This window comes from Chiloscyllium plagiosum, unplaced genomic scaffold (assembly GCF_037043375.1).
Source record: "Chiloscyllium plagiosum isolate Xiang-an unplaced genomic scaffold, Cpla_swu_hap1 HiC_scaffold_28, whole genome shotgun sequence".
Lineage (NCBI taxonomy): Eukaryota > Metazoa > Chordata > Chondrichthyes > Orectolobiformes > Hemiscylliidae > Chiloscyllium > Chiloscyllium plagiosum.
Genome location: NW_028270166.1, coordinates 28536238 through 28557768, shown reverse-complemented (window position 1 = coordinate 28557768; position 21531 = coordinate 28536238). Strand labels below are relative to the sequence as shown.

Genomic DNA, 21531 nt, shown 5'->3' with positions numbered 1-21531 from the left:
CAATAGCAACATGTTGTGGGTTGAAATATTTGAACAGGGAACTTCTAGGGTTGCACCATCTCTTTTCTGAGGACATGCATCCTTGTGACATAGTGTTCTAACATGTGCTATATGAAGAAAGAGGAGAATACAACAGACATACTCTTGGATTCAGGAGGACATGTATATTCAGTTTCCTTGCTGCATGAAAACTGACTTCCACAGAACATTCCTTCCCATCTGCTGATTCACGAGGGGAGGTAGCTTGAGGGACATTAGTCTTGGCTTGTCATGTGCTCAAGGTCACTCCAGACATTTCAACGACGAAATGAATGCTATCACTTCGGTACTGTACTGAGAGACTGTTGACCTGTCCAATGTGACATTAAACAAACTCTGTCTGCTTTCTCAGGTGGAAGTAAATGCTAAAATGGTGACCAATATACAGGCTAATATTTTAATACAGTATTCATCTTTCTATCAATAGACTATCTGATCATGTATATCATTTCTATTCAAGGGACTTTGGTATTTGCAAATTAGCTGTTACACAGCTCCACATTACACCTGGGACTACACTTCATAACCATTTCATTTAGATGCATAGAGTCATAGAGTCACAGCACAGAAACAGACCCTTCAGTCCAATAGATCCATGCCGACCAGATATCCTAAACTTATCTAGTTCCATTCACCAAAATTTGGTGAATATCCTTCTAAACCCTTCCTATTCATATACCCATCTAGATACCTTTTAAATGTTATAATTGTACCAGCCTCCACCACTTCTTCTGGCAACTCATTCCATTCACACACACCACCTTCTGCGTGAAAAGGTTATCCCTTTAGTTCTTTCTCACCTTCAACTTATGAGCTCTAGTTTTGGGGTCCCCCACACTGGGGGAAAGATCTTGGCTATTCACCCTATCCAAGCCCCTTATGATTTTATAAACCTCTGCAAGGTCACCCTTCAGCCTTCAATGCTCCAGGGAAAACAGGCCCAGCCTATTCAGCCTCTCCTTATAGCTCAAATCCTCCAACCCTGGCAACATCCTTGCAAATCTTTTTCTGAACCCTTCAACTTTCACAACATCCTTCTTATATTTTCCCAAATGACCACTTGTGGCACCGTATTGTATGTGCCACATCCATCAGTATATCTACTGGGTACGGGGTGTTAGGGGTAGGTTGCTGCCTCCAATTCTCCTTTGTCTTGAGACCATCTTTTGATTAGTTGTGGAGGAAGATGTATTATCCTGACATAACAAGGCTGTTAATTGCATGTTCGTAATAATTAGTATCATCACATTTGGTAAGGCATAATGACAAAAACTTCAGCGAGATGGTAGGGATCATCTGCTCCCTCTGAAAGTCCCTTGCTTCTCTCCACCCACAGACTGTTTGTGACATCAGTAAAATGGATAAAGCCAATGTAACATGAACATTAACCCCCTCAGAACCATTACCTTACATAATTGGGTATAAATATCATTGAAATGTCTTGAAATCATAAAAGGTGTTATTAAGTGAAAGTCCTTGCATATATGCAATCTCTTTCAGGGGCATCATCTGTCACACGTCCCACATAATACATAAGAATATTTTTAGCTTGGACTTTTCCAGTCAAGTGAAATAAATGAGGCAGAAAAAGCAAGCATTGGAAACGTCTAGGTAAATTTTCACTGATGAGTGCCAACTGAGTGACCGACTGGCACAGAAGATTAGTCTTGATTAAGGCTTCTGTGATTTTCCTGCCTCCTCCAATCTGTATACATGCCAGACACAAGCCTGCCACTTGGCTGGGCTTTGAACCTGAACACTCAGCAGGAAACAGGACTGCACTTATCCCGGCTTAGTGAAGAGGAAGATGGTGGTGGAGTGGTAATGTCATTGCATTAAGTCGGGAAACTCAGGATAATCTCTGTGGACATGGATTAAAATCGTACCATGACAGCTGGTAGAATTCAAATTCAGTTCATGAATAAATGTGAAACTGAAAATCAATAACAGTGACCATGAACTATCAGATTTTCATATCTTTTAGCTGAGAAATCTGCCACTCTTATTTGTTCTGGCCTATACATGACACCAGACTCTTATCTATCCTCTCAAATGGCTTAGCAAGCGACTGAGTTCAAGGCAATTATGGACAGGCAACGAATGCTCTACCCACATCTCAAAAAAGAATAAGGATGTGATGGAAAATTAGATCATCGTTTGAAAGCAGAAAATAATATGTTGTAGCTATACCAATGAACAGCTTGAGTAATTTTTTGCGCGGGTAAGAAAACAGTGAACCAATAAATAAGTAAGAGTCATCTATAAACAAGGTTTAACAAGCTGAGCTTGACTATTTACAAAGGCTGAGTTTTCATGGTTTAATTTGCAGGAGGTCATAGAATTGCAAACAAGTAGAACAAATCAAAATGATTTTCAAAATTAGTTACAAGTTTAGCTTTACATTTCACAGGAAGGAGATACTACTTATGATAGTAACATTTCTCTTACTTGTGACCAATTTCATGAGCGATTGTAAATGCAGTTGCCAAGCCTATGTCCTCATTGATACTGCAGCTTCTCTCTGGCTCACACATACCACCTACTGGAGCTAGGCCTGCAACAGAATTGGTCATTTAACTTGGAAGAAGAAAGATGCACTCAAACATAGGTATCAGCAATTCAGCTCTCAGTAGCATTTGGAAGTACATCTTGAAAAAGCCGATGATGCTACTGGAAGCTTGAAAATTGATTTATCATCAAAAATGCTATTAACAGCAATCCTAACTGCAATATTCCTCCTTGCTAAAACACAAGAAAACATGTTGACAATAACAGTAAAGCTTGGTGTTAATGTGGTGACACTGACTCTTGGGAAATACATCAGGTCAAGTATAACAATTCCTTCAGTTTCGCTGTGGAATGAGTTTTCCTATACTTGCAGCAGCTAGGATTCTGTAGGCCAGCAAAGGTCCCACCATTGTTACAGCTCACCACATGATACACAGAACCATCTTCTCCATAACACTCAGGATATGCAGATGTTCTTGTCAACAACTCTTTAGCTTTGCTCCCTTCTTTTGCCCTGGCAGAACCCACACTTAGCATCAGTAAGAAGTGTATTTAATTGCAAAAGGCACTTGATACCGCTGGAGACAACCACTTTCACCACTTTTCCGACAATTGAGAGCAAACTGATAGGCTGCTAATTATCTGGGTTGGATTTGACTGGCTTTTTGTGCAAAGTTCATATGTGTGTAATTTTCCACATTGTTGAGTAGATGTTAGTGTTGTAGCTGTATACTAGTAGAGGTTAGGGAAATGGCTAGTTCTGGAGCACAAGACTTCAGAAAATTGTCAAAGCCCATAGCCTTTGTATTATCAAGTGTGTTCAGCCATTTCTGGATATCATAGAATCTCTGCAGTGTGGAAACAGGCCCTTTGGCCCAACAAGTCCACACTGACCCTCCAAAGAGTAACCCACCCTGACCCATTCCTCTACCTTATTATCCTAAATTTATCCGTGATTAATGCACCTAACCTGCACATCCCTGAACACTATGGGCAATTTAGCATGGCCAGTTCACTTAGCCTGCACATTTTGTCACTGGGAGGAAACCAGAGCACCCGGAGGAAATCCACGCAGACATGGGGAGAAAGTACAAACTCCACACAGACAGTCGCCCGAGGCTAGAACCGAACCCAGGTACCTGGCGCTGTGAGGAGCAGTGCTAACCACTAAGTCACCATCATGTGGAATTATTTGAATTAGTTGAAGATTGGCGTTTGAGATGCTGGGACATCAGGTGGAGACAGGAATGGAACATCTACTCATCATTTTAGCTATAAGATGGATATAAATACCTCAACGGTAGCTGTTGCACTGATGTTCTGAGTTCCTCATTCATTGAGGATGGGGATAATTGCAAAGACATTACCTCTTGCTTAGTTATTTAATTGCCTAGTGCATTTTACAACTGGATATGGCAGGCCTGCAGAATGTAGATCTGTTCCACTAGTTGCGGGTTTACTTAGCCTTGTCATTGTTGCTTCCACTGTTTGACATGTAAATCGTCCTGACTTGTCGCTTCACTAGATTGATGCCTCATTTTTAAGTGTGCCTGGTGCTGTTCTTGATATGCTTTCCTGCACTGTGGATCCAGCCAATATGATTAGCAAGCAATATTGCCTGCCCCCCTCCCACCCCCAACTTTTGTTTGCAGAGCAAGCTACAGCATTATGAAGAAGAGTCCAGCACGAAAGGATTGCGTAGATATTTTCTAATGGACCTGTTCAGAGATGTCGTAATGCACCTTTGGAATAGATGGCACTTGAAACCAGGCCTCTTGGCCAAAAGGGAAGGACACTACCACCACACCAGAAGAGGCCCCCAAATGTGTAGCTACGGTACTGTAATCATGAAGGTCAGGTGAGCAGGCTAATTTTTTGCATATTTACAGGACATAACTTGCTGTGCTAAGTTCAATGGGACGTAAGGCGAGATTGTGAAGAAGTAAATTGTGAGAAGCCATTTTTGTGAAGCTAATAGTTCTGCAGCAGAAAGTAGCCAACAATATGGTGATTTACAATTCACATGGTATCTCTGCTTTGCCAAAAATGGCTGGCTGATTTGTACATTAATATCTGCATGCGTCATCCAGTCTGTCTGGTTTATACATTTCTATCATAAGCAAAAATTACACATTTCATTATAACAAGATTAAATATTTAAAAGTATCTATCTTTTGAGTTAATTTATTAATACTTATTAATGTTATTAATGTCATAGGTGACAAGTTCTGTTAAAGATCTGAGCTCAGATCTTAGTTGATATTTTTGGCCACAATAATCAAACTGACGGGAGATCTTGCAGCCTGAATATATAGTGTGCATAAATTTTCCAAGATGCATCAGTGGCATTTTGCAAGTCCAACTGAAAGAATGTTCTTCATCAGTCTCTACCAGACTGTGTTCATTTGGCTGTATTCAGTCCAAATAATTTGACGAAAAGTTGGATGGCATATTGAAATAAAATGTATTCAAGTGAAGCTCATGTTGAGTCTTCTCTGTAATGGATGAGGCTGGCTGTAATATAATTTATGATGTTGATATAGCACTCTAATACAATCCTTCTCATCTTGAGAGAAAAAAATAACAAGATTGTCGATAAAGAAATGAGACTTTTCTGAATGTTCAAAACCTAAATTACAGGTTATGACCACTTACCAAGAGTTCCACAGGGCTTGTTCTTATAAATGCAAATGTCATACCTGCAGAAACAAAAGAGGTTACCAAGGCAACTTATTGGCTTGATGAAACAACTATTTACATTGAAAGATGGCAAGAAGATTGTAATTCTGTGGTAGCATTGCTGGGCTGCACCTACTAAAAGTCTCCACTCTGGACAGCAAATAACTTCCTAGAGTTAATGGGAGTACAGAGAGCTTAATAATGCCCATGGGCTGATATATGTGCCACTACGGAGAAATCAGGGCCTCGTGATAGAAGAGAAGCGCAGGTAGAATTGCTGATTATCCAGTTGTAAACCAACATTGTAGCACTTTTGATAAAGGCCAGCCTCTCTCTGTTTGCTTAAATGGTGCCACCCTGGACCCATAAATGAACGACACATCTCGCAAGCTGAAAGCAGTATGCCTAGTTTTAGTCTGCTGTATGAACTTCTCAATTGAATCCTGGCTGGAGAGGAGGAAATTCTCAGCCTGGAAGCTCCCTCTGTTGTTTTCTTTGATCTCAAAACAAGAATGAAACCAAAAATATCCCTCCACTTCTCACTCCATGTCCCATCCACATATTCCCCATGCCTCGTCCATGATTTCCCTATGTCACCTCATTTCACCCAAAGCCCCTCTACCCAACCGAATGGACATTACAGTTCAGTTAGTGGTGGAAAAAATGCATTTGTCAAAACCTTTGGTTTTGCATTCATCAATTTACAACAAATGCCAAAGAGAAAAATAAATTGTATCAGAAAAGAGTATTGATTGGTTAGTGAATGGACTTTAACTGATAGAGGCATTACCATAGACAATGCACCAGGTAATGATGGCTAATTATTAACTGCTAAGCTGCATTTGAAGTTTAGTTCAGGTAGGCTATTTCTGATTGGTCAAAATATTGTCCTGGGAAACAAGTTAGACAATGTGCCATAAAGCTAGTTCTTTTTTTCTAAATGCTCTTCCTTGGCTCAAGGATACTCTGTCCTTGATTTCCTTTCAGAGGAGCAATAGACCAGGCATGGCTCCGATAAATCTGGTTTAGTACAGAGATGAAAAGGGTTTTGAAAGGCCTTTTGTTTATATGTAAACAGATGAGATGTCAGGCCAAAGTGGTCATGTTTTAGAAGTGACCTGTATAATGAAAGGGGAGTGGTCAGCTCTCTGGCTAGCTGAGCTGAGCAATTTAGTAGGTGAAGGGGTAAATGTAGGGGAATGGGTCAACCTAAATCTAAAAATCTAAAGTTCAGTCTTGAACTGGTTGGAAGTTCAACAAGGAACTGTGTGGAAACTCTCTCTCTTTTCTGCCCTCCAACTTCAACCTGTAAGCATGTGTTCCATTGATACTGATTTTTAACGGGAGTTTTCTTATTGGGATTGTTGTGTATATTCAGAATAGCATGCTTAAGTCGAGTTGGATAGGTTGAGTTCTGTAGGGGTTCTTTATTCTGTCCTTTGTGTTTGTTTCATTGTGTAATTTTGTGAATAAATTTTTGTCTGTTTTAAAATCTAGCAGAACCTAGCTAATGTAATCCGGGTAATTTTCACTGTACACTTACCAAAATAAATGGTCTGAGCTGCCTGCTTAAGAATGTTTTGAGTGGTCTGGCTTAGTCCATAACAAAAGTCTGTCAGTTTTTTGTTGATTTGAAACACTTGCATTGTGTGCATATGTTCTTTCTGTCTGCAAAGAACAGGACTAGGTTGGTTGAAACTTCGAAAGCAGGAGCAGGAGTAGGCCATTCAGCCCTTTGAACCTGCTCCACCATTCAATTTGATCATGGCTGATCATCCAAATCCCTTTTGCTGCTTTTTCCTCATAGCTTTTGATCTCTTTAGCCCCCAAGAACTATATCATTCCTGAAAATATTCAATGTCTTGTCCTCAACCATTTTCCGTGATAAAGAGTTACATAAGCTTACCGCTCTTTGATTGAAAGAAAAATTCTCCTCATCTCAGTCTTAAATGGCCCATCCAGTATCCTTAAATTGTGATCCTTGGTTCTGGACTCTCAGGTCACTGGGGACAAACTTTCTGTACTTATCCCATTGAATGCTCGATTATCTTCGAGTTTCCAGCACATGCAGTTATGACATACTGAGCCCAACTGATAACCCTACATTTGGTGTCAGTAAAATTCATTGCACAACACAGAATTATTTAACACATGTTGTTCAATCTAGGAGTCACTCTGATTTTCACATTGTGTTGCCAGTTTTCAAGCATGGGCTTTTGATATGTTCCAATTTTCAATATGTAGAATACTTACTTCGAATCACAGCAAAACTAAAAACCATATGCCACATGAGTGAGCTGTGTAATAGACAAAACATCTTTTCAAATTGATAGCAGCAAGCTGTTAGTGGCGAAAACCACAGAATGAAACAACTAACTTCACCTGTTGCTCAAACTGTTCGGAGACTTTTCTGTTTTAGGATAATCTGAGGTAGGGCAAATTTCAGGAGCAAAAGTGATGGTCTCAGGGCCAATTATGAGGGTGCATAATTCATCATGAGAAATGATCTGATCAGAATAACCATTATGCCATCGGATGGTTTTGATGTGCTATAATAGCATTAAGCTTGTACAAATGGCTTTGGCCCGATTTATGCAGCTGCTGATTGTTCAAACTTATGGCCCATGAAACTGTAAGAATCCCAATGAATATGTTGACCAGTGAAAGTGGGTTTAAGGCATGTTATCATCGCTTTCTCCAAATGCCAGCGTCTGGCTAATCCTGCCTTTGGAATCAGCACCCTTCTCAGCTTCTTTTCCAACTTGCAGCCTCATTTTCACTAGGCTATCCCTCACATCTTGCTGAATAATAGCTTTACTCACACTCCAGTTCTTTTTCAATCCAAAAATGTCCTAGTTCTAGTAGTAACAGTCAATTATAAATATCTGTTTATCATAACTATCCAACTATTCCAAGCACCTCTCCACCCTCCATTCTCAGGTTGAATGATAAAACTCATTGAGCTCTTGGTTGACAAAAGCAAGACTATTTACGCACTGTCTTGGTCCAGCAAAGAACTGTTGCTCACAGAGATGTATGGCATGGAAGGACGGAATTACTAAGGTGAGGTATCATTCTTGGATATGGCTGTTTAGAGATATACACACACATTATTTTGAATATGGAATAGAAACAAAACTATCCCAATTTTCTAGATTACATTGAATTAAAAATGACTGCTAGATTAAAAAGAACTGAGGAATATAGAGATCAAATACAGAAGAATTAGCACAGATTTTGGATTTGGGTTAATCAGTGGCAGATCTCATTAATCACATCAATGGTTAAACTTGGACTATCAATTTAAACTTTCATCATTTGATTTTAATGTCAAAGACCTTTTTGGTTTAGAAATGTTAAGAAAAAGAAACCCAAATAGCTGTACTGATTGACGCAGGTTCAGGAAACCAAAGTGAAATGAACAGAATTATCAGAACCGGAATTATTATTTTATCAAAAGATTCGAAACCAGTCAACTGGGTTAGGCATTAAGAAACTTGCATCTTCTGTATGAAGAGTTTTACTTGTATGAAGAGTTATCCATATTCAACATGAAAAGTTGCCTTTTCCAAGCAATCCAGCTTGGAAAGATAATGAAGCCAAACTCAGCAATACACAAATAAATCAATTTTCAGCAACTGCTTAGCAGTGCATCCGATACTTAGAAAGAAAATGAATTGTTCACAGCAAAAACTAAAATACTTTTTTTCTCCGTTTTCTCTGATCAAATCAAAGATTAGTATTGGTGATGCAGAAAATCAGAGAAACATCCATTCAGCAAGAATTGAATGATTCCATAAATGTTAAAATTCACACAACACTAGGTGATAGTTCAACAGGTTTATTTGAAAGCATTAGCTTTTGGAGCGCTGCTCCTTCATCAGGTGGTTGTCCTGAAAGCTAGTGCTTCCAAATAACCTGTTGGACTATCACCTGGTGTTATGTGATTTTTAACTTTGTACACCCCAGTCCAACACCGGCATCTCCAAATCATGTCTACAAATGTTGCAATTGCTGAGGATTCAAGTCATCAATTAACAGCCATAGTCTAGGTTCAATATTATTAGTACAACATTTAATATTCCATATATCAAACTCTATATGTTATAATAAGAATTCTTCATCTGATTGTTAAGTAGGTCCATAGTTGCTTGTCCTGTTCATGGAAGTTCTAGATCATTTCTGGAAGTGCTACACTGAAATGTCTCTCTTATCTGTAATATTCAATGATCAAGTGTAAGTTAATAAGTAGTTGGTGCTGCTTATTTGCCGCTGAAAGCAAGATTCAGACTGCTGTGCTATGATGAGTGACTGCAGAAATTGTATTTCATTATTCTGATTTTTCTTTGCAACACAGTCCCTTCCAGTTTAGAAACGTTATCAAATTTTAAGATGAGCTAGACTTGCTGCTTTAAACACAACTGTGAAATTATGATCAAAGTATATCTGATAGCTCATTATTCATGTTTCCACTAAAATTCTTTGCAATAAAAATAAATGTAAAATCTTGCAGTGTTATGACATTGCTTCCAATACGAATAATCCCTGAGTACTCATCGTTAAAAGCCTAAGAAAATTAATTCATCTGAAAGGAGGAGGAGATACTTGGAATGGTCTGTATGGACTTGTTTTCTGGAATTACACGTCTGAGTTTATGGCTGTTAGGAATTAGCAAGTTGAGATATTGGTTGGAGTTCTGTTGATGATACTTTCAAGATGGTGGAATAGGCAACATCCAGGCTCAGCCCGGGGCTCACTCTTACTGTCCACTTCTCTTTATTTTCCTTTTTGCATTCTTCTCTTTTTAAATAAGCTAAAACAAAAATTAAACACTTACCTTGTGGAGGGTGTGGCAGAGATGGCATTGGAGTGTCATAGCAGCTGAGGGCCCAGGCCTGAATGGTCAGTAGGTCCGGAGTAGAATGGTCAGCATTCCCAGGACGAGATGGTCAGTGGGCCCAGAGCGGGATGGTCAGTGAGCCCAGAGCGAGATGGTCAGTAGGCCCAGAGTGGGATGGTCAGTAGGTCCAGAGTGGGATGGTCAGTAGGTCCAGAATGACATGGTCAGTAGGTCCGGAGTGGCATGGTCAGTGGGCCCAGAGTGGGATGGTCAGTGGGCCCAGAGTGGGATGGTCAGTAGGTCCAGAGTGGGATGGTCAGTGGGCCCAGAGTGGGATGGTCAGTAAGTCCAGAGTGGCATGGTCAGTGGGTCCAGAGTGCGATGGTCAGTAGGTCCAGAATGGGATGGTCAGTGGGCCCAGAGCAAGATGGTCAGTAGGTCCAGAGTGGGATGGTCAGTAGGTCCAGAGTGGGATGGTCAGTGGGCCCAGAGTGGGATGGTCAGTAGGTCCAGAGTGGCATGGTCAGTGGGCCCAGAGTGCGATGGTCAGTAGGTCCAGAGTGGGATGGTCAGTGGACCCAGAGTGCGATGGTCAGTAGGTCCAGGGTGGGATGGTCAGTGGAACCAGAGTGCGATGGTCAGTAGGTCCAGAGTGGGATGTTCAGTGGACCCAGAGTGAGATGGTCAGTAGGTCCGGAGTGGCATGGTCAGTGGGCCCAGAGTGGGATGGTCAGTAGATCCAGAGTGGGATGGTCAGTAGGTCCAGAGTGGCATGGTCAGTGGGTCTGGAGTGCAATGGTCAGTAGGTCCAGAGTGGGATGGTCAGTGGGCCCAGAGCAAGATGGTCAGTAGGTCCAGAGTGGGATGGTCAGTAGGTCCAGAGTGGGATGGTCAGTGGGCCCAGAGTGGGATGGTCAGTAGGTACAGAGTGGGATGGTCAGTGGGCCCAGAGTGCGATGGTCAGTAGGTTCAGAGTGGGATGTTCAGTGGACCCAGAGTGAGATGGTCAGTAGGTCCAGAGTGGCATGGTCAGTGGGCCCAGAGTGGGATGGTCAGTGGGCCCAGAGTGGGATGGTCAGTAGATCCAGAGTGGGATGGTCAGTAGGTCCAGAGTGGCATGGTCAGTGGGTCTGGAGTGCGATGGTCAGTAGGTCCAGAGTGGGATGGTCAGTGGGCCCAGAGCAAGATGGTCAGTAGGTCCAGAGTGGGATGGTCAGTGGGCCCAGAGTGGGATGGTCAGTAGGTCCAGAGTGGCATGGTCAGTGGGCCCAGAGTGCGATGGTCAGTAGGTCCAGAGTGGGATGGTCAGTGGAACCAGAGTGCGATGGTCAGTAGGTCCAGAGTGGGATGTTCAGTGGACCCAGAGTGAGATGGTCAGTAGGTCCGGAGTGGGATGGTCAGTGGACTCAGAGTGAGATGGTCAGTAGGTCCGGAGTGGGATGTTCAGTGGGCCCAGAGTGCGATGGTCAGTAGGTCCAGAGTGGGATGGTCAGTGGACCCAGAGTGAGATGGTCAGTAGGTCCGGAGTGGGATGGTCAGTGGGTCCAGAGTGGGATGGTCAGTAGGTCCAGAGTGAGATGGTAAGTGGGCCCAGAGTGGGATGGTCAGTAGGTCCAGAGTGTGATGGTCAGTAGATCCTGAGTGGGATGGTCAGTGGACAGGAGTGGGATGGTCAGTGGGCCTGGGGCGAGATGCTCAGCAGGCCTGGAGAAGGGTGGTCAATTTTACCGGAGTGGGATGGTCAGTGGGACCTTAGCAGGATGGTCAGTGTGCACAGGGTGGGATGGTCAGCGGGACTAGGGTGGCTTGGTCAGTGGGACTGGGGCAGGATGGTCAGTGGGCCCAGGGCGGGACGGTCAGTGAGCCTGGAGAGGGATGCTCAGTGGGCGTGGAGTGGGATGGTCAGTGGGCCCAGGGTGGGGATGGTCAGCGGGTATGGGGCAGGATGGTCAGTGGGCCAATGGTGGGATGGTCGGCAGACACAGAGTGAGATGGTCAGTGGGCCTGAGGCAAGATGGTCAGTGGCTCCAGAGCAGGAAGATCAGTGGGACTGGGGCAGGATGGTCAGTGGGACTGGGGTGGGATGGTCAGTGAGACTGGGGCAGGATGGTCAGTGGGACTGGGGCGGGTTAGTCAGTGGGACTAGGGCGGGATGGTCAGTGGGCCCAGGGTAGAGATGGTCAGCAGGTATGGGGCAGGATGGTCAGTGGATCGATGGTGGGATGGTCAGCAGGCACAGAGCGAGATGGTCAGTGGGTCCAGAGCAGGAAAGTCAGTGGGACTGGGGCAGGATGGTCAGCCAGCCCAGAGTACAGTGGATGGCAGGCCAGGGTGGAGTGGGACAGCCAGCTGACCCAGATAGAGCAGAGTGACCAGCGGGCTGGGGGCCCACAGTGGGGTGGCTGGCGGTCAGTTGACTGGGGCCCGGTACAGTCACAGATGGTGGTCAGCAGCTTACCAGCTCAGGGTCAACCCAGCACTGGGGGAGAATGAAACCGAATGTGGACAGCCCCCAGCCTGGAGCAACTGTAGGTTATAGAAAGACTGTGATACCTATATTTTAAATTTCTTTCTTTCTTTCCTAATTCACACTATGAAGAACTGTAATGTAGAACTTTTAGCTTTTTTTCTTTATGTCTCCATTTTCTCACCTAATTTATTTTAGTACTAAGATTTATAACTAAGTACTTTACACATAAGGTTGTACTGTGTTCTCCTGTACTATTGTACTTGAGTAATGCCAAAAAAACCCAATTCTAATTCGAAATCTAATTCTAAGAATGTAACCTGCTGGGAAGTCACCTAACTCAACTCTTTGCTACCTTTCTGAGAGAATCCTTTGAGAACTCAATGTAGAAAAGAGATGGCATGGCAATTTTCCGGAGAAGCTAATGGAAGACCTTTCCTGGCTAAAATACTTGTGAAAAAATCCTAGTGATAACTGTGTGAGTATCAGGACCCATCTCTGCATAGCAGGATGCCAGATTGAAAACCATTTGGAACATTTCATACCTTATCCTTTCTCTTTGTTAGTTAGCCAGAGTTGATCCCTGCAGAGGAAGTTCCTTAAATTTTCTTCAACTTGCTTGAGTGCATTAAGTTTTTAAAAAGGGTATAAGTTGGGACTGTCACATTTCAAACTATATTAATACATATTACATCTTTTTTGAGTAATTTCAATTTCAAACAAAAAATTAACTGAAATTACTTTATAAAACCTATACCAAACCACTTAATATTTCCACTGGTGTGTTTGAATCAGCAATTAATGTCATAAATTGTTTCAACATGAGAAAGGTACTTGGTCATGCCTTTTGATAAGAAGAGTGCAATTTGCAGATTGTTTTGAAACAATCTTACAACTTTGACTTGAGATCTGATCTGGGGCAATTGAATCTTGAACCAGCATAAAAGTCCTTTTAAGACTTTGCGAAATGGTCAGTGGTAACGTTACAATAAAGCTATATGTAACTGCCGATGCCATTGCTGGAGTATTCCTGTTCACTTCCCAAAATTAGGGCACAAACTCATAAGAATATAGTGAACTTGCTGGCCCACTGGAAGTCACAACATAGTCATAGATTCCATGAAGAAATCTAGGCTTAAAGCTAGAAGTGGGAGGGAAAACAAAAAAAACATGTTTTGATTTAGAATTAACTACTTATGCAGAGTGAAAAACTATCAATTGAGACAACAGATTTGATTGTAGCAACCATGATAGTTGGAGAAAAATTGGAGAGGCGTGTTCTTCCCAAAGACAGGTCCTTGACTCAATGCTGATGCTTCACCTGGATACACACAAAAAAACTGCAGATGCTGGAATCCAAAATAGACAGGCAGGAGGCTGGAAGAACACAGCAAGCCAGGCAGCATCAGGAGGGGGAGACATTGATGTTTTGGGTATAACCCTTCTTCAGTCCACTTCCCCACCTCCTGATGCTGCTTGGCATGCTGTGTTCTTCCAGCTTCCTGCCTGTCTATGATGCTTCACCTGGAATCATTTTCAGTTTTTGTCAAAAATAGTTTGCTATTGCTTTCTACTCTCTGGGGTTTGGGGGGAAGACAGGTTCTATGCCTACCTCAGCTAGACTTGAATTGAACAGAGTGGTTGGCACACTGTAGTCTTATAGCCAACTGGCCAACTCTGCCAAGATATGGAATTAATCTTAAGGCAAAGTGCGTTTTTTGCATGGAAGAATATGGGGGATGAGAGTTGAAAAGTGTGGTGCTGGAAAAGCACAGCGGGTCAGGCAGCATCCAAGGAGCAGGGGAATTGACATTTTGCGTATAAGCCCATCATCAGGACATTCCTGATGAAGAGCTTATGCTCAAAACGTTGCTGTGCTTTTCCAGCACCACACCTTTCGATTCTGATCTCCAGCATCTGCAGTCCTCCTTTCACCTTGTTGGGGATGAGAGGTAAGTTGTCTTCCTTGCTATATGGAAGGCTTGGAGAGAATGTAGCCTGGAATCAGCTTGGGACAGGTGCAGAACTTTAAATTGCTTGGGTCAACCCCAGTGACCAAACAAAACACTCTATAGCACTAATGGAGAGGTCTGGAATGTAGCACTAATGGAGAGGTCTGGAGGCAATTGTAGACAAACGTGGAGGAAGCCTGGGGCAGAAGAGGCCCACAGTTTCCTGGTGGCTCCTGGAAGTTACTCAGCCACTGGGATTGGCCAGATGAATTGTAATGTTTCCTTTGTGGTCATGAAAATGTCTATTTCCAAAGTACTTTGAAAGCTGGAAAAATATTTCACCGGTCAAGATTAGCAAAGAAATGAGCACTTTTTTTATTATTATTAAATAGACCGAGCCAATTGCTTAACTGCTATGTGAATCAGTTCAATACAGGAAGTCAATCCTGGTTACATTTGGATTTATTGCTACCCAGAGATGAAACTTTAGATGAGTATTCTCAAACTGTTCATCCACATATTGAATGCCTTTCATTCACTCCAACTAGCCCAGGAATAACAGTGGAAGTAAACGAACATGATTCACACTAATTTTCAGCAGACTTCCTAATACACAAACAAGAGAGCAGGACTTACAAGAACTGACACAGAGTGTGACATAGAAAGACGCACTGGCAGCAAAGTGTAATTTAAAGAGGTACTGGAACGAAGGATTCAAAAATAAACAGCAGGGTAGAACATTATATCTGTTTCCTTCTTCACTCATTAGGTTTGAGATGATGAATAATTGACATTTTACCCAGTTATAAAATACTGTTCTGTTAAGCAGAAAAAGAACATTCAATAAGCCTCTATGTACAACAGTTTAGACTGGAATTTTTAAAATGTTCTTTTCCACGGACATAATGTGTCACTAGCGTTTCTTGCCCATCACTAAATATCCCTGAGAAGCTGGTGATGAACTGCCTTCTTAAACCACTGTAGGGCATTTGGAGTTGACCGTCCCACAGTGCTATTGTAAAAGTGTAGCTGAAAAAAGTCACGTTGTGAAGCAGGTTCACAGGTGAAGAATAGATATTTAGTCCTAATTTGTCTTATTAATGACTGGTGATCTGGAATTACAGACATCCCATTGCTCTGAACAAGAATACTCGGCTTCCGGTGGGAATTCTTGGCCAGAATATTTGATTCCTGGGGACTCTTTTGGGACACAGTCAAAGAAATTAGATTGTATTTACACAAGAACTGTAACATCAACATTTGACAAAAATGACTGACACTCCTCAGTAAGGTCAGGATTAAAAGCCACGAGTACTGACATGTTCATGTCACAACAGGTGAAGTTAATTTTATTTAAACCCCCCAATTGAAACGGCAGTTACTGAGATGAAAGATAACAAGTGATCTGGGGGAACCCAGTGGTCAGACTGTACAACCACACAGAGATAGGAGAAAGTGAGGACTGCACATGTTGGACATCAGAGTCGAAAAGTGTGGTGCTGTAAAGGCACAACCAGTCAGGCAGCATCCAAGGAGCAGGAGAATCAACGTTTTGAGCATAAGCCTTGTGGTCCATGGGGGCTGAGAAATAAATGAGGGGGGAGCAAGGTAGCTGGGAATGTGATGAGTAGATGAAGGTGGGGGGAAGGTGATAGGCCAGAGAGGAGGGTGTAGTGGATAGGATAGCGGATATGAGATCCACCCTCCTCTCCGACCTATAACCTTCCCCCCCACCTTCATCTACCTATTACATTCCCAGCTACCTTACCACCAGGCCCAACCCCCTCCCATTTATCTCTCAGCCCCCTGGGTCAAAAGCCTCATTCCTGATGAGGAGCTTATGCTCGAAAGGTCAATTCTCCTGCTCCTTGAATGCTGCCTGACCAGCTGTGCTTTGCCAGCACCACACTTTTCGAACCAGATAGAGAAGGGCTTTCATGGACCAAAATCAATGATAAATGTCAGCTTGAAATTTATAATGGGAAAAAGTTCACACAAGTTCGGAATGGATAATCCAAACTGTGACACTTTTCCCCCTGAAAATCCATGACATTTTTCTTGACCATAAGTCTAGAATTATTACTGGTACTGATTTTATTTTCTGGGATTCTTTCAGATCTGTTTCTTAAACAAGACAGTCCATGAGTTATTTATACAAGTGGTTCAATCCACAAATCCTCGAGTTACCTAACAACTCTAGAATTAATCCTATCTTGTGGAGTGCTTTATAAATCTGAATTTTGTTATCAATGTTCAGCCATTAAATCTGTCTTAATGTAAATCCTATTATGCATCTCATTCAGACAATTTTCTAACACCAAGTTTGTTGCACTTTTTGTACTAGCCTGCAATGAAAGCACATACTTAACTTTTTGGAAAGTGTTAAGGTCGGAATTCAGTGAGATTTAATAGCACTGCTTGGTGCAAGAGAGTTGAGCCATTCTTAAATGTCTATATGCTGAGATTTGAGGCCTATTTTTATTCCTGGATCAACGTTTAAAGGCCATGCCAATCCTACAAAAGAGAGGAAGTCTATCTTTACCACCACTTCTTAATAAATTACAAGATTAGGGCGATTTATGGAAATCCATGAAAAAGATGTAGCAAGTAATTATATTAGAAATAAAAATAAAAATATTTCTTAACAGAAGAAATATACATCTATATCACTAGCAGTGATGAAACATGTTAACAAATAAGCAAAGTTAAGTTTAATTTAAGTATTGCTGAAGACACAAAAGGACAGAACAGGGCAAAACAAATGTGCATAAATGCATTTGTTAAAGGAAACAAAGGTCAAAACGTCTCTTTGAATCATTTAAAGTAACCACCAGCAAAATCTCAACTCCTTTGATGATCTGCCTATTTAGTTTCCTCTTGCATCTTTTATAATCTACCGAGGTCAATTTCACTCCTACTCCTGAAAGGAGGGAAAAAGTATTGAGGCATTGAGCTGTACAGCATGGAACAGACCCTTGGGTCCAATTCATCTATGCCGATCAGATATCTAAATTAACTTAGTCTAATTTGTTAGCATTTGGCCCATTTCCCTTTAAACCTCGCTTAATCATATACCCATCCAGATGCTTTTCAAATATTGTAACTGTACTGGCCTCCACCATTTCCTCTGGCAGCTCATTCCATACACATACCACCCTCTGCATGGAAAAGTTGCCCCTTAGGTCCCTTTTAAATCTTTCCCCTGTAACCCTAAACCTATGCCCTCTAGTTTTGGACTCCACACCCTGGGAAAAAGACCTTGGCTAAACACCCTATCCATGCCCCTCATGCTTTTGTAAACCTTTATATGGTCACCTCTCAGCCTCCAATGCTCGAGGGAAAGTAGCCCAGTCTATTCAGCCTCTCCCTGTAGCTCAAACCCTCCAACCCCAGCAACATCCTTGTTAATCTCTTCTGCACCCTTTCAAGTTTCGCACAACATCTTTCCTATAGCAGGGAGACCAGAACTGAACACAGTATTCCAAAAGTGGCCTAATATCCTGAATAGGTGCAACATGACGTCCCAACTCCTATACTCCTATACTCAATGCACTGACCAATAAAGGCAAGTGTAGAATAGAGAGCGAAGCAGAAACTGCTTGGGCCACTGACTCAGTTGAGGCAAACTTCAACTAGCAGGCCAAGAGGTAATGGAGCCAGAGGCCCTAATGATGGATTGCAGCAATGAAAGGCCATAATCTTTCTAAAACAGAACACCTTCCACCCCGACCTCAAATTCACCTGGACAGTCTCAGATTCCTCCCTCCCCTTTCTCAACCTTTCTATTTCTATCTCAGGCGACCGAATCAACACGGACATCTATTACAAACCGACTGACTCCCACAGCTACCTGGACTACACCTCCTCCCACCCTGCCCCCTGTAAAAACGCCATCCCATTCTCCCAATTCCTTCGTCTCCGCCGCATCTGCTCCCAGGAGGACCAGTTCCAAAAACGTACAACCCAGATGGCCTCCTTCTTCAAGGACCGCAATATCCCCCCCGACGTGGTCGACGATGCCCTCCACCGCATCTCTTCCACTTCCCGCTCCTCTGCCCTTGAACCCCGCCCCTCCAACCGCCACCAGGACAGAACCCCATTGGTCCTCACCTACCACCCCACCAATCTCCATGTACAGCGCATCATCTGCCATCATTTCCGCCACCTCCAAACAGACCCCACCACCAAGGATATATTTCCCTCCCCTCCCCTATCAGAATTCCGTAAAGACCACTCCCTCCATGACTCCCTCGTCAGATCCACACCCCCCACCAACCCAACCTCCACTCCTGGCAATCGCAGGAGGTGCAAGACTTGCGTCCACACATCCCCCCTCACCTCCCTCCAAGGCTCCAAAGGAAACTTCCATATCCGCCACAAATTCACCTGCACCTCCACACACTGCATCCTCTGCACCCGATGTGGCCTCCTCTCTATTGGGGAGACAGGCCGCCTACTTGCGGAGCGTTTCAGAGAACACCTCTGGGACACCCGGACCAACCAACCCAACCACCCTGTGGCTCAACACTTCAACTCCCTCTCCCACTCCACCAAGGATATGCAGGTCTTTGGACTCCTCCATCCCCAGACCACAACAACACGACGGTTGCAGGAAGAGCGCCTCATCTTCCGCCTAGGAACCCTCCAACCATAAGGGATGAACTCGGATTTCACCAGTTTCCTCATTTCCCCTCCCCCCACCTTGTCTCAGTCAAATCCATCGAACTCAGCACCACCTTCCTAACCTGCAATCTTCTTCCTGACCTCTCCGCCCCCACCCCAGTCTGACCTATCACCCTCACCTTGACCTCTTTCCACCTATCGCATTTCCGACGCCCCTCCCCCAAGTCCCTCCTCCCTACCTTTTATCTTAGCCTGCTGGACACACTTTCCTCATTCCTGAAGAAGGGCTTATGCCCGAAACGTCGATTCTCCTGTTCCGTGTATGCTGCCTGACCTGCTGCGCTTTTCCAGCAACACATTTTCAGCGTTAAAACAGAACTGTGACAGGCTTCCCTCCAAGTAAATGGTCAGACTTGATTCAGGCCTTTAAATTTATAACATTGATGCATGGAACCAAGGCAAGTGCAATTCCATTTTGAGGTGGCTGCACACTTGCTCTGTCTGGTGCGTTGGCAGCACCCACCTCACCGAGTGCCATTCTGACATTGCTGCAGACCTGCAGAACTACATTGCTATAGGGTCATCTTTGCTCTTCATAGGAAGACATGCTTGGAGGTGGCAAATTAGAAGATTAACTCTAAGTATTTGGGGGAAATAGACATCATAGCTATCAGGTTTTAGTTCTTCTTTAGGGAATGGGTAGTACGAGAAATAGCTATGGTACAGAAGAAGTAAAAATATGTTTTAAAAATTGAACATTTAATAATAGTGAGAGAAAGCATCCGAGTTCCTCAGCGAAAGTAAAACTTGCGTTGTAAAGTGAAACCCAAATTACTCAACATTAAGATTTGTAAGAATATATTCGTTAAAAATACATATTTCGCCAGGTATGAAATGGATAACATAACATAGGGAAAGGATTGGCAGACCAAACATTTGGACTTAGCTAATGCCATTACTAAAATTGTCAAAAGAACATTTGAATAAGGCATTGCATTTCGGGGTACTACTGTTGGTAAAGCTTTTGTGAATTAGTCAATTTATAGTGTTTCAATCTCTTTTTGAGAAACTAATGGGCCATGTTAGTTTTGAAAAACAAGATATATTTCCAAAATGGACACATTGCATCTATTTTCACTATTGAAACCAACCGCCAAGTTACATCTTGGGTTCTTAAAATTAATTCCAGTTTTGGAGAAGATTTGTAGCTCAGGTTGTTGGATCAGGTTGTCAGTTTGCTCACTGAGCTGGTGGGTTCAAAGCTTACCTGGAGGCTCATTGCTGATGTGACCTAGCATGGCGATGAAACATCTGAGAATAAAATCACCAGCTCAGCGAGCAAACCAACAACCTGATTAATTCCAGTGAAGAAAATGTATAGTTGATAAGACACATTAACCTGATTGTATTTTGAACTAATGGAAATGGAAGACGTATGAACTAATAAGTCTCATACCCCTTTTAGGTTCAGGATGATACTGATGAGCCGTAGGAAAATAATTGGAAGGTGCCAGTATCTTAAGGAAAGAAATCCAACCATCATAGGCAAGTAAATTTGATATATATTGTAAGAAAGCTGCTGGAGCACATTGCAAAGGGTGCAGCCTGTGAACAACAGTAAGGGAGTAGTCAGCAATTAATAGAGAATGTCATCCTAAAGATTTTAGGAATTGGAGTGCTGCCTCCCTGACCTACTGAAAACCTGTGAAAAGTGAGATTTAATGGCTAATGGCAGTCTAATTCAGGATATCCACATAGTTCAGGACACTGACCAGGAGGTCTTTGCTAAAGTGTCCTCTATGAGACTATTGGGTAAAGTTTCATGTTGCTAGCTAGGTTGCACCACCTTCGATCTAGAGTCACCAGCTATAGGAACATATTTGTTTGGATAAGGTCACACGTAGTGTCCCTGTATGTTGTACACTGGGAGTATTGTCCTACAAGTTTAGAAATTTTTGGAGGAAGGCATTAATTTAGATATTTGCAAATGACGTAACATCTGAAGAAATTCAGAATTTATTCAAATAAATATATCAGATGATCCTTTGAACAGAATTTATTCAAATAAATATATCAGATGATCCTTTGAACAGCTACAAATCTTCTCCAAAACTGGAATTAATTTTAAGAACCCAAGATGTAACTTGGCGGTTGGTGTGGCAAGTATCGTTCATGGTGAAAAAAAATGCCGTTTGATGCTCTTGTCTCTGGGAAAATCTAGGTATGTACACGACATACACACACAATGTAGACACTCAGCACACATGCACAACACATACATTACAAAGTTGGGGAGGGAAAAGATTAAATATTTTGTGAATCATAAAGGCAGACACTGATTAATAATAGAGAAAGCAGAGTGGTCAGGGTGTAAGAGGTTTGCAGAAAGGTATGGGGATGCAACATATGGACAGAAAACTGTT

The 21531-nt window shown here is 42.6% G+C and overlaps 1 protein-coding gene across 1 annotated transcript in view; it reads right to left on the bottom strand.

Annotated features, from left to right (window-relative positions):
- LOC122565296 (A disintegrin and metalloproteinase with thrombospondin motifs 6-like) overlaps positions 1–21531 on the bottom strand; it is a 164630-nt gene that overhangs the window by 65647 nt on the left and 77452 nt on the right. The window contains exons 8-9 of the mRNA XM_043721104.2: positions 5203–5246; positions 2488–2593 (exon numbers count right to left, since the gene is read on the bottom strand). Coding sequence (XP_043577039.2) covers positions 2488–2593; positions 5203–5246 — 150 coding nt within the window. The remainder of the gene's footprint in view (positions 1–2487; positions 2594–5202; positions 5247–21531) is intronic.